The following is a 12,673-nucleotide window of genomic DNA, read 5'->3' on the forward strand; positions in this document are numbered from 1 at the left end:
GTTCCAATGAGACCGGGGCTCTTTCTGAAACCAGCATCATCGCCCCCTGCTGGAATTTCCCTGGAATTGCATTTTTTTTTGCACTTCTACATGGTCTTCCTGTTTAAAGAGCGGAGGCGGCGCTGGGTCAGTGCTGTGTGGGGGGAGGCGTGGCCACATCCCGGGGGCGTGGCCACATCCCGGGGGGACATGAATGTGAAAGTGGACGAGCTGAGCGGAGCTCCAGCGGCCTGGAGGACTGGTCCTGTCCACAGTGCTGGAGCCGCTGCGTGGGGACGTCCAGGTCTCCAGGCTGGACATGCTCATGGAGCCACAGTGCTCCTGCTGGTTTTACTTTATTTATTGAGAAAACATCTACAAACAAGACATAACGAAAAAACAGGAAACTGGCTCCGGTCGTTCTGCGGCTCTGCGGGCAGCCTGGAGTCCAGCACTGTCTGTCCTCCGCCGGTCCTCCTGCCTCCTCCAGGGGTTTCCAGAGGCGTCCAGAGGCGTCCGGGGGTCAGGACGACCACGTCTTCTGCCACTGCACAAACTCGTCCAGCAGCACCGGCCCTGAAAGCAGAGCGGAGACACAAGGTCACGGCGGGGTCACCGAGGTCAGTCCTGCTCCAGAGCCCCACAGCGAGGAACCACCAAGACCGAGAGACAACCTGGACTGACCGTCCCCCACAGGAGACACCACCGTCCCCCACAGGAGACACCACCGTCCCCCACAGGAGACACGGCTGATTAGTCTTTGTGTATTTTCGGAGTATTTCTTCCTTTGTTTGTTTGCATGGTGTTTTCTTTTGTTTAGACTGATTATTTGTTTTGCATGTAGGTTTTGGATTAAATGACACATTGTACACATGTGGCGCCGTGGAGGACGGGAGGACGGGGCGCCGGAGGGCGGGGCAGAGGCTGGAAAACTTTCCCAAGTTTGCAAAGTTTGAGGACATTTGACTCGAAATAAAAAGAAACACCTCAAACACAGACAACAGCCGGACCGCCGGGGGACGCGGACAACAGCCGGACCGCCGGGGGACGCGGACAACAGCCGGACCGCCGGGGGACGCGGACAACAGCCGGACCGCCGGGGGACGCGGACAACAGCCGGACTGCCGGGGGACGCAGACAACAGCCGGACAACAGCCGGAGCGCGGGGGGATGCAGACAACAGCTGTTGAGTAAAAGCAATGTGATAATGGTGATTAATGGAAAACAGAAGTGTTAATTAGTCGGACGGCTAGCTGAAGCTCCAGGTGGAGCAGCCGGTCAGACGGCTAGCTGAAGCTCGAGGTAGAGCGGCTAGTTGGACGGTTAGCTGAAGCTGCAGGTAGAGCGGCTAGTTGGACGGTTAGCTGAAGCTGCAGGTAGAGCGGCTAGTCGGACGGCTAGCTGAAGCTGCAGGTAGAGCGGCTAGTCGGACGGCTAGCTGAAGCTGCAGGTAGAGCGGCTAGTTGGACGGTTAGCTGAAGCTCCTGGTAGAGCGGCTAGTTGGACGGCTAGCTGAAGCTCCAGGTAGAGCAGCTAGTCGGACGGCTAGCTGAAGCTCCTGGTAGAGCGGCTAGTGGGACGGCTAGCTGAAGCTCCAGGTAGAGCGGCCGCGGCTAGTTGGACGGCTAGCTGAAGCTCCTGGTAGAGCGGCTAGTTGGACGGCTGGCTGAAGCTCCAGGTCGAGCGGCTAGTTGGACGGCTGGCTGAAGCTGCAGGTAGAGCGTCTAGTTGGACGGCTAGCTGAAGCTCCAGGTAGAGCGGCTAGTTGGACGGCTAGCTGAAGCTCCAGGTAGAGCGTCTAGTTGGACGGCTAGCTGAAGCTCCTGGTAGAGCGGCCGGTCAGACGGCGAGCTGAAGCTCCTGGTAGAGCGGCCGGTCAGACGGCTAGCTGAAGCTCCTGGTAGAGCGGCCGGTCGGACCCGTCGGAGCGTAGTTCTTCATGTTGTTATTTGCCGTTGGTTTGTAAAGACTGAAGAATGCGGGCTGAGTTGAAGGTCAGCTGGATTCCTCCTTCAACATGTGGAGCCATGAAGGAAGGCCAGAGGTTCACTCACACGCTCCGTCCTCGTCGTAGTTAGTCAGGTCTGCGTCGACGGTTCTGCTGAACTCCAGGACGTTATACCACTGGTCCTTATTCAGGCCTTTGTACTTGGACTGCTGTGGGAGAGAGAGAGAGGACACAGAGGACGGGTGAGGACTCCCTTCCTGCTCTCAGCAGGAGTCACTCCTGAAGTATTCCACAGACCACCTACCTCCAGGAACCGGTGGAAGACGGGGAACAGGGGCCAGGACCTGGCCAGCAGCAGAGACAGCATGGACTTGGCGGTGTCCATATCTAGACTTCTCTGGTGTTTGTCCTGTGAACAGAGGGGACCACAGCCGTCCATTTCATGAGGAAAGGTTTGGACTTTTGGGTTGTTGCAGTGCCGTCTGACATCTGGGCAGACTGCTGGTAATCGATTCATTCTGTATTGTCTTTGTTCAGAGGGTGCATGAGCAGCAGTGTCTGGCCTGATGGAGATGACAGCGTCTCCCTTTGGAAGGGACAACAGAGACATGACGGAACCTCCTGGGACAGAGAGCAAGACTCACTCTGGCAAAGTCAAAGGCGTATCTATAAATGTTCCTGAAGGCGGCCGAGTCGCTGAGTTCACCCCGCAGGTCGTCCAGTTTGCCCTTTAACCTCTCCATGCAGTCACATCTAAGAAGACACAAGAGACAAGTCACCGTCAGCAGCTTCAAGTCCTGCAGAGACTCGGCGAGGACGGTCCTTACTGCAGAGCCGTCATTCCCCGGAGCCACTCGTCTTCTGTGAAGAATCCCATGTGAGCGGCTTCCAGATGCCAGGCCAAGACCAGCATGATGACCTGCGACGGGGGAGGGGGGCAGAGGGTCACTCCACGAACCCTGGAACCCGTTAAAGAAACAGACACTCACGTTCTCCGGCTCCACTCCCATGTCCCGACAGAACCTCTCCATGGCCTCGGGTCCCACCACGTTATCAGAGCCGGCGTACTGCTGGAACCAGGACCGGCACTTCTTCACGGAGAACGGCCTGACGGGCGCCGCCGGCCTCCCCCCGCAGACCTGAGGCCGGGCGAAGCTGCAGCACAGACCGACAGAGGGGGGACACATGGACCGGACTTCTGACGCCTCGCTGTAGACCACACCTTCAGCTAATCCTCACTTTCAGCCCCGGGCCCCGCCGCCGCCAGGTCGGCCCCGGCCCCGGCCCTGGGCCCTGCCGCCGCCAGGTCGGCCCCGGCCCCGGCCCTGGGCCCTGCCGCCACCAGGTCGGTCCCGGCCCTGGCCCTGGGCCCTGCCGCCGCCAGGTCGGCCCCGGCCCTGGACCTGGGCCCTGCCGCCGCCAGGTTGGTCCCGGCCCTGGACCTGGGCCCTGGCGCTGCCAGGTCGGCCCTGGCCCCGGCCCTGGCGCTGCCAGGTCGGCCCTGGCCCCGGGCCCTGCCGCCGCCAGGTCAGCCCCGGCCCCGGCCCTGGGCCCTGCCGCCACCAGGTCGGCCCCGGCCCTGGCGCTGCCAGGTCGGCCCCGGCCCCGGACCTGGGCCCTGCCGCCACCAGGTCGGCCCCGGCCCCGGCCCCGGCCCTGCCGCCACCAGGTCGGCCCCGGCCCCGGCCCTGGCGCGGCCAGGTCGGCCCCGGCCCCGGACCTGGCGCCGCCTGCTCAATAAACGCCTGCTGTGCTTACTTTGGAATTTTACAGTGGCACTCATGATCACTTGTGTCAGGCTGCTTCCTCCTCTTCTTCAACGGCATCACTGCTCCTTTACTGGCCTTCGTTAGCTGGGCTACACACACACACACACACACACAAAATCAATCAATCAATCAGCAGTATCCGGAGAATCAAACGCTGCGGACGTGGACGCTCTCACCTGTGTTCCTTGGGCTGCTGCTGCCATTCCAATGGAAGAGGTTCTGGAACAGAGACAGGAAGCAGTACTTCAGAGACCATTGGTCCCTCACTGATCAATCACTCTATGTCCATAACTTGTGTACATACAAGCCTGTCCAGTGTTTGTTAGCGTGGCGTTTTCCAGTCGAGACAGGCTCCTCCTAAAAACACAACAACACAAATCGTCAGAGAACCTCCTGTACGGTCACTCCGAGGAATCGAACCAGTCCTCCAGGATTCCAGCTCCTCCAGGTTCAAAGTCACCACAGAGGAACCCTTCAGTCCACTGCCAGTCCTCTTCATGCTGCACTGCCTTGGCTCATCTGACTTTCCCGGCGTTCTGGTGGAAGTGGAGAGACGGGTGTTCACCAGCGGACCCCTCAGCTCCAACACCTGGCTCCTGAACAGCTCACAGCCTCCCCCAAACCCTCCACCGCCTCCATCACGTGCCGCCACTGCGGCGGCTAAGAGAAGGGTATGGCTGCAGCCGGATGCTGCCGCACGAATACGACCCTACGCTTCCGGAAAGTTTAGACCACTTTCTAAAGAGAGCGCCACCTACCGCCCAGCACGAATACGGCCCGACCGCAATTTACGTTTTGAATTGGTGAACTGAGCGATTCGGTTTTCATATCATGAACGTGAACGAGAGCGCCGCTCACTTTAGCAAGAACGAGCAGCACACGCAGTTCACGCTCACGCTCATTTGAAAAGTCCGGCTTCACGGCACAGTGGAGGGCAGCGGGGACGGGGCAGCGTTGCGGATTAAACGGGGAATCGCCGTACGTAATGACGTGATGACGTGCCAGTAAACGGGAAGCAGGACCGTCAAAAACAAGCAGAAAAACACTTTTTTAATGAAAACCCTGAGAGAACAAACCCTGGAGAGGCGAGATGGAAGCAAACTGTGAAACAGCGAGTTGTATAAAGAGCTCCGTGGCAGAATACGAGCGATCGTACGGCTGGTGTTATGGATTAACTGGTTCCCGTGTTAACGAATGACAGCGGAGGTCTGTGTGAACACCTGCTTATTACAGCAGTTGTTAAAGTAAGACTCACAAAAGACTTCAAACGTATACACTCACTGGAACTGTGGATAACCGACGTTCTCCAGAACGACTCCATGCTTCAGTCATGTACTGGTCACAAGTTAACACGGGCACCAGCTAATTCGAAACATCAGCATGGAGCAGAGCTCACACCGAGACGTGGCGCTCGGCAGCGGCGCTCCAGCCAGGGGAGCAGCGCTCCTTCAGCAGGTATCATGGAGATGTTAGGACATTATCTGAGCAGAGATCAGCAGATAAAACTCTCTGCTGGGCGCTGAGGCTGCTGCTGCAGAGAGGAAGACCTGAAGTTCCTCCAGAGACTTTGTGCGCACGTCACAGGACGCTGTAGAGTCCGTTTCACCCAGGTTCAAGAATTTTGTTTAGTTTTGGAGCAGCAGTGACTTGTGATGGATGGTTAAGAAGAGGTTTTTATTGAGTACTAACAAAAGTAACAAATGAACTAGTTCATTTTTAGATGCCGGAAGTGCAGGGTTGTATTCGTGCAGCATCCGGCTGCAGACACGTACTACTGGCGGCTGCTGCTGCTGGCCCCGCCTACTGCCTCCGCAGAAGCTGGGGTATCTCAGCGGTCTGATTCTGCCCCGAGCCCGCCACACAGCTTTTCACTAAACCAGAAATATCGTCACCATTTCATCCTGCTCTCCTCACACCCTGTCCTCTGCTGACCATCAGTCTGAATCCTCACATCATCCTGAGTCCTGGACCCGACCCCAGACTCCGGTCAACTGGGACCAGCTCCCAGTTTCAGATTCAGATTCAGTTTATTCATTTGTCCCTTGCAGGGCGATTCAGTTTGCAGTAGGTTCACATTCATACATAACATAAATATATAAGATAACATGGAAAGCATTACAGACCTCGGTGCAGTTAGCTCCAGTACAAATAAAAAGCAGATCAGCAAGCTGGACCCATCAAACCAAGCTGTGAGAAACATTCCAGACCAGTAGTTAAGAAACGACAAACCACTGTCAGCAAATATACAGTAGTTGTATAGTAAAGCATGGAAAGTGGTAGACATGCTTTTACTTCCTCTTCTTCTCGGCATTTAAAGCGCGGATGGAGAGAGGCACAAGGGAAAATTTATATCTGTTTTTAGCAGCTGGAGGGACAGTGAAGCGGAGGCCAGAGGGGAGGAGCTGATACTCCTGATGCAGAGGGGGGGTTTCGTCTCTCCCAATGTTCTTGGCTTTCTTAAGCAGTTGAATGTTATAAATTTCCTCCAGGCTGCTGAACTTCACCCCGGCTACTTTGGAGGCAATGCGCACAATTTTCCCTAAGGACAGCAAGGTTACCGTGCCAACAAGAGATACAGAAGGAAATAACAGACTCGATAAAGGCACAGTAACATTTTCATCAGGCTTCTGTCTACCTGGAATTTGGCGAGCTTCCTCAGACAGAGGAGGCGCTGCTGACCCTTTTTACAGAGCATGTCACAGTTCTCATCAAATTTGAGCGAGTTATCTATTATCATGCCCAGATAGGGGTGTGTGATATGACGATATAAGATCGTTAAGGATTATAACGTCGGGACGATCTCATAAATCAGAAAGATGGTTAAACCGTCTATAGGGCACGTTCTCCTCGTTCTTTTCACCTATATATAATTTTTGGAGTGATGATGTTTCCTGAAAGCTTCAGATAATATTAACTAAATATTCCCTCTAGTGCAGTTATCCACATACACAATAGATACATGCGGAGCAACATTAATGATAATTAAAAAAAAAACAAACAAGAAAAAAAAAAAAAAACGCAGCCACATCCAGTGCTGCGTTCGGGGACGCAAAGGCAGCTAACAGCGAGCGGAGCGCTGTGGAGCTTCTCTGACTGGAGCTGCTGCTGGGTGGAGGCTGGGTCAGGCAGAGCTCCCCAACAAGCTGGAGGGAGAGACGCTGAAGCTAGCACCGATGCTAATGCTAGCTAGCGAGCTACCGCTAGCAGTTCACAAGCTAGCATGAGGGATTTTATAGAAAACAAATCACAGAAATGTGAAAACATACTTAGTGGACATACCATCAAGCTAACTGCTGAAACGAACCTTTAGTCTGATCACTAGTGGAACCTTTGATTTAATGGGATTCTGAGGGGCTGTATTTCAATGGAGACAGAGCCCTCTAGTGGTCATACAGCGCAACTATTAAAACTATATCCCATTAAAACTGCTAAAAAGCTATTTGATGTGTTTAGTTTCTTGTGTTACAAAAGTGTACTTTATTGTTCATTATCTTTTACCTCATTTTTAAAAGGAGATAAAAGCTTAGATCTATGAACAAAACATTGTTCTCAAGCAGCTGTATTATTCACTCAGGTTATAGATATTAAAGTTAAATTGTTTTTGTTCTAAACTGTTGCCCTTTAAGAGGTAACCAGCTGAGTTTGCATTTTTATTGACCCTTTTTAATAATCTATTTGGTGTGTTTAGTTTTTGTGCTACAAAAGTGCTCTCTATTGCTGTTCATTACTTTTTATGTTTGTGTTCATTGCACATTTTGATTAGAAAAAAACCTGTACTATTTAAATTAAAGCCAGTTTCTTTAGCTTAAATTGTCAGTTTTTTTTCTTTTAGGGGTTTACATGTTTAAATACATTTTATACATTTTATATGTTTAACATTGGGGGAAAAAATGGTCAAACTTGCAAATTAGTCTAGAAAAAGCAATATAAAAAAGAATTGTGATAAAATCGTGATCGTGATATTGATTTAAAAAAATCGTGATATGACATTTTTGCCATATCGCCCACCCCTATGCCCAGATATTTGTAACTGCTCACCAGTTGAACTTCCTGATTGTGAACAACACTGTGATGAGGAACCTGAGTCGCTCGTCTGAAGTCAATACAGACTTCCTCTGTTTTCGTAATGTTGATCTGTAAAAAGAAATCATCACACCAGGATACAAAATCGTCAAGTACCTGGCCGTGGCTGGCCTCCTCATCAGGGAGCAGGCTGACTATAACAGTCGTCTGCGTACTTTATGATGAATCTGTTTCTGTGACGACTACGACTGTCATTAGTATACAGAATGTAAAGAAGTGCAGACAGAACCCAGCCTGGAGGTGAACCGGTTGAGGATGAGAGAAGGCTGACAATGTTCCAGTCTGTAGTACAGCTGACCGAACTGACTGCAGGACCGGCACCGAGCTTCTCTTCTCTCCAGAGGTTTCACTGTATATATGTCGTGAACCATCGTCCACCCAGGGAGCCCCTAGTGCCAGGGAGCCCCTAGTCCCAGGGAACCCCTAGTGCCAGGGAGCCCCTAGTCCCAGGGAGCCCCTAGTCCCAGGGAGCCCCTAGTCCCAGAGAGCCCCTAGTGCCAGGGAGCCCCTAGTCCCAGGGAGCCCCTAGTCCCAGGGAGCCCCTAGTGCCAGGGAGCCCCTAGTGCCAGGGAGCCCCTAGTCCCAGGGAGCCCCTAGTCCCAGGGAGCCCCTAGTGCCAGGGAGCCCCGAGTGCCAGGGAGCCCCTTGTCCCAGGGAACCCCTAGTGCCAGGGAGCCCCTAGTCCCAGGGAGCCCCTAGTCCCAGGGAGCCCCTAGTGCCAGGGAGCCCCTAGTGCCAGGGAGCCCCTAGTGCCAGGGAGCCCCTAGTCCCAGGGAGCCCCTAGTCCCAGGGAGCCCCTAGTGCCAGGGAGCCCCGAGTGCCAGGGAGCCCCTTGTCCCAGGGAACCCCTAGTGCCAGGGAGCCCCTAGTCCCAGGGAGCCCCTAGTCCCAGGGAGCCCCTAGTCCCAGGGAACCCCTAGTGCCAGGGAACCCCTAGTGCCAGGGAGCCCCGAGTGCCAGGGAGCCCCAAGGTCAAGGGCCCCAAAGTTCTGTTCTACAGCCCCTGATTCCAGAGGTCCCCTGGTCCAGACAGGACCTGGTCCTGGGGTCTTGGCCCCGGAGTTCTGTTTCACAGCTCCCGTGTTAGCTGCACGTGATGAACAGACCTGTTCCCTTCGATCGTGAGAGGACCAGGTCTTGGTCCACTGAGCTCACTTTAGAAAACAACATGACGTGACTGTCTCGCGCTAACTTAGCCGTGCTAATCGGCTAACGGCGCCGGGACACCGAGCTCAGCTCCAGAGCCCGGATCCCACTGTTAACATTCAACGTCAACGTTGAACCATAAAACACCATCATTAGAGATTCAAGCCTTCTCGAATTCAAATTTTAAGTGTTTTTCTATGTTCAAAACGAATTGTTTTGCTGGCTAGCTCACAGGTTAGCGGAGCGGCTAACATGCTAACAGCCGGCAACTGGACCACGCGCGCAATACTCCCGCGCTTTGAACATGGTTACCCATCCTCAAAGTGCGGATTAGCAGCTGCTCACGGTCAGCCATGAGAGAAAACGAGTCCGTGAAGAGATTTATAGGGCAGAAATACTCACGGCCGTCACACGGCTGTCACCCGGCTCCGATACCGGCTCCAATACCGGCGTTTCAAGAGCGATGGACGCTACCACCGCGGCGACGGAGGGGGGGGGGGACTTCTTTATTAAAGCGTCTACGTGGTGGAAAATGTTTTAATCCACGGGATTCAACGACGTGACACTCTAAAATAATCCAAATCTGAATATGAATATCGTATATATATTTTTATAATGTTAAAAAAACTAATTACATAGATGGGTAAAAGCACCCCCCCCCCGGAAGTGAAGAGGAAACGTGGAATCTGTTAAAGAAACATTGGTTTGTTTGTGTTTTTTTAACTCACATGTTTATTTCACAATGCTCAACCACAAGAAGACCACACTCGAATTTAAGACAAAAGTGCAATTCGTGACACAAATCCTAATTTATGAGAAGTTTTATCGTTGTTTCGCACATGGATGTGCATCGTAGATTAAAGCAGAACTATGCAAGATTTGCTTTAGCGCTCCCCCTACTGGTCTCCTGTGAAAGCTCACTGTCGTAAACGTCCTCTGTCCTCTGGCTGATATTTACATTATATCTTAAACAGAAATTTTCATACGACATTATACATCCTTCTTGATCAACAAACTGAATAATTAACCAGACATTTTTATCCATTAATTCCTTATTGTACAGTGATTTTCCTTTGGTTACTATATATCTGTTATTCCAGATCGGGGTATTGTGTGGAGTGAAATTATGATCACATCACATAAGCATCTTCATCAAATTAACTCTTAATGGAAACAAACAGCTTACTATTGGCAATATATATCGTCCGCCCTCATGTCCTAAGGTAGAGTCTGCTAAAAACATTATTGCCACTGTTTCATCTCTGAATAATACAAGTGAACTTATTCTAATGGGGGACTTTAATTTAAACTGGAAAGACCCTACCATATCATCAATACAAAATTTATTTAATGATCTGAATTTAACGCAGATAGTACAAGACCCCACTAGGATAAGTAAAACTTGTAGCTCTCTAATTGATCTAATTTTCGTCACTCATCCTAATAGAATAATGAAATCTGGAGTTCTTTCTGATTGCTTGAGTGATCACTGCATTATTTACTGTGTTTGGAAAATCCACACACCTCATCTAGCACCTAAATATATTAGGGTTCGTAACTCAAAGTCATTTAATAATGATCACTTCATTTATGATCTGCAAAGGATAAGTTGGTGCCGAATTAATCTAATTCCTGATGTTTCTATAGCATGGGATTTCTTCTATACAGAATTTATGCAGGTATTAGATAAACATGCTCCTTGGACAACTGTTAAGGTCAAAGGCCACCATCTGCCTTGGATTGGCAGCGATCTTATCAAGCTCTTTAAACAGAGAGATAGGGCGTTCGATAAATATAAACAAACAAAAGTACTGACAGACTGGGAGGAATATAAAAAATTAAGAAACACATGTACTACACAAACAAGAAACACAAAAGCTGACTATTATAAATACAGTTTGACAAACAATTTTAATAATCCTAAACAATTTTGGCAAAAAGTAAACTCTTTGACAGGTAAGTCAAATAGCTCTGTAAATAATATGTTGATTAATAATGAAATTACTAATGACACTAATGCTATCTCTAATGCTTTCAGTTTGCATTTTTCCCAAACACCAGAGGTTTCTCCCCCTTCATATACTCACTCAATAGTTAACTCTCTGCCGTGCAATAGCTCTTTCATGTTCAAGCATGTCACCTCAGCTGAGGTTCTGGAGGCAATCGGCAAGTTATCTGTAAGTGCAGGACCTGGTCCTGATGGCATTGAGAGCAAATATATCAAACTTGCTGCAAATGTTCTCTCTCATCCTCTGGCTGAACTTTTCAATATGTCCTTTTCAACCTGCACAGTGCCTTATGCATGGAAAGCTTGTAAAGTTATCCCCCTGCACAAAAGTGGAGATATGCAAAACATTAATAATTATAGACCTATATCAATAATGAATTGTGTAGTAAAACTTTTTGAGAAAATTGTCTGTGATCAGTTATCTAATCATCCTGCCAGACATAACTTGTTGGCTCAATGCCAGTCTGGGTTTAGAAAACATTTTTCCACCTCTTCAGCTCTTCTGAAATGTACTAATGACATATTTCATAATTTTGACAATAGTATGTGCACTGGCGCTATTTTTCTCGATTTAACTAAAGCTTTTGATCTTGTAGATCACTATTTACTTCTCGACAGATTGCATGCCATTGGACTTGATAGATCATCGTTGTTGTGGTTTAATTCATATCTACACCACCGCAGCCAATCTGTGTCATTTCAAGGCACTCAGTCTAAATTTATTGGAACTGATAAAGGGATTCCCCAAGGTTCCTCTCTTGGGCCTTTGTTGTTTTCAATATTTATTAATGACCTACCACTTTGCTGCACAAATTGTGATATACATCTCTATGCAGACGATACAGTCATCTATTGCTCCAGACCTGTTATCTCAGAAATAAATGAATCCCTGCAGGATGATTTCGATTCTGTGCAACAGTGGTTGTCATATAATAAATTACTCCTTAACAAAACTAAATCATACTCTATGTTGTTAAAGCGATGGTGTATAGATACTCTGGAAAATAACCTTAGTCTACATTTTTTGGATTCCTCTCCTCTTGAACCCACAGACTCCATTAAATACCTTGGAGTGTGGCTGGAACAAGATCTCTCTTTTAAACTACACATACAAAACATTACTAACAAACTGAATTATCGTTTAAAAACACCATATCAATCTATAAACTGTTTCACTTTTCAAATTAGGAAAAGAATAGTGACACAATTGCTGCTTCCCACGTTGGACTATGCAGATATAGTATATTTAAATACGACTCAAACTTATTTACACACTTTGGATGTTGTCTACAACAAACTCTGTCGTTTCGTTCTCCGCTGTCCCTATCTGACTCACCACTGTGAGCTGTATGAGCAGCTGTCAAGGCTTGCTCCTTCTCAGAGAAGACAGTATCACTGGTTACAGTTTATTTTCAAATGCATACACCTCAACTACCCAATTTATTTGAAAAGATACTTGGTGCCTTTCAGTACTCCTTATGGTTTACGTCATCATGACCAAATTTATCTGAATGTACCTAGAACCAGATTAGAAATTGGAAAATTAGCTTTCAACATAAAAGCTCCTCGTGACTGGAATAACCTTCCTGAACATATTCTCTCAATAAACTCAATTCAAATGTTTCGAAATTCAGTTTTCTCATTTCTTCAGAATATCTGTTCATGTTTATAAGTTAAATACATCTCGACTGTCTCCACACCTCCAGGGTGGTGCGGAGGCTTGGCTACACTACTCTACAA

At 49.4% G+C, this 12,673-nt stretch overlaps 1 protein-coding gene across 1 annotated transcript; it reads right to left on the reverse strand.

Annotated features, from left to right (window-relative positions):
* Positions 1 to 319: 319 nt before the first annotated feature.
* On the reverse strand, positions 320 to 9,387 carry LOC115385448 (DCN1-like protein 5). Its single transcript, XM_030087448.1, has 10 exons — positions 9,328 to 9,387; positions 4,001 to 4,053; positions 3,873 to 3,915; positions 3,686 to 3,785; positions 2,917 to 3,082; positions 2,755 to 2,846; positions 2,572 to 2,680; positions 2,232 to 2,336; positions 2,034 to 2,136; positions 320 to 555 (listed from the first exon to the last, which is right to left on the reverse strand). Exons 4-10 carry the CDS (start codon positions 3,751 to 3,753, stop codon positions 503 to 505), a joined length of 696 nt encoding a protein of 231 aa, XP_029943308.1. The 5' UTR covers positions 3,754 to 3,785; positions 3,873 to 3,915; positions 4,001 to 4,053; positions 9,328 to 9,387; the 3' UTR covers positions 320 to 502.
* Between the last annotated feature and the right edge of the window lie 3,286 nt (positions 9,388 to 12,673).

This window comes from Salarias fasciatus, unplaced genomic scaffold (genome assembly GCF_902148845.1).
Source record: "Salarias fasciatus unplaced genomic scaffold, fSalaFa1.1, whole genome shotgun sequence".
Classification (NCBI taxonomy): Eukaryota; Metazoa; Chordata; class Actinopteri; order Blenniiformes; family Blenniidae; genus Salarias; species Salarias fasciatus.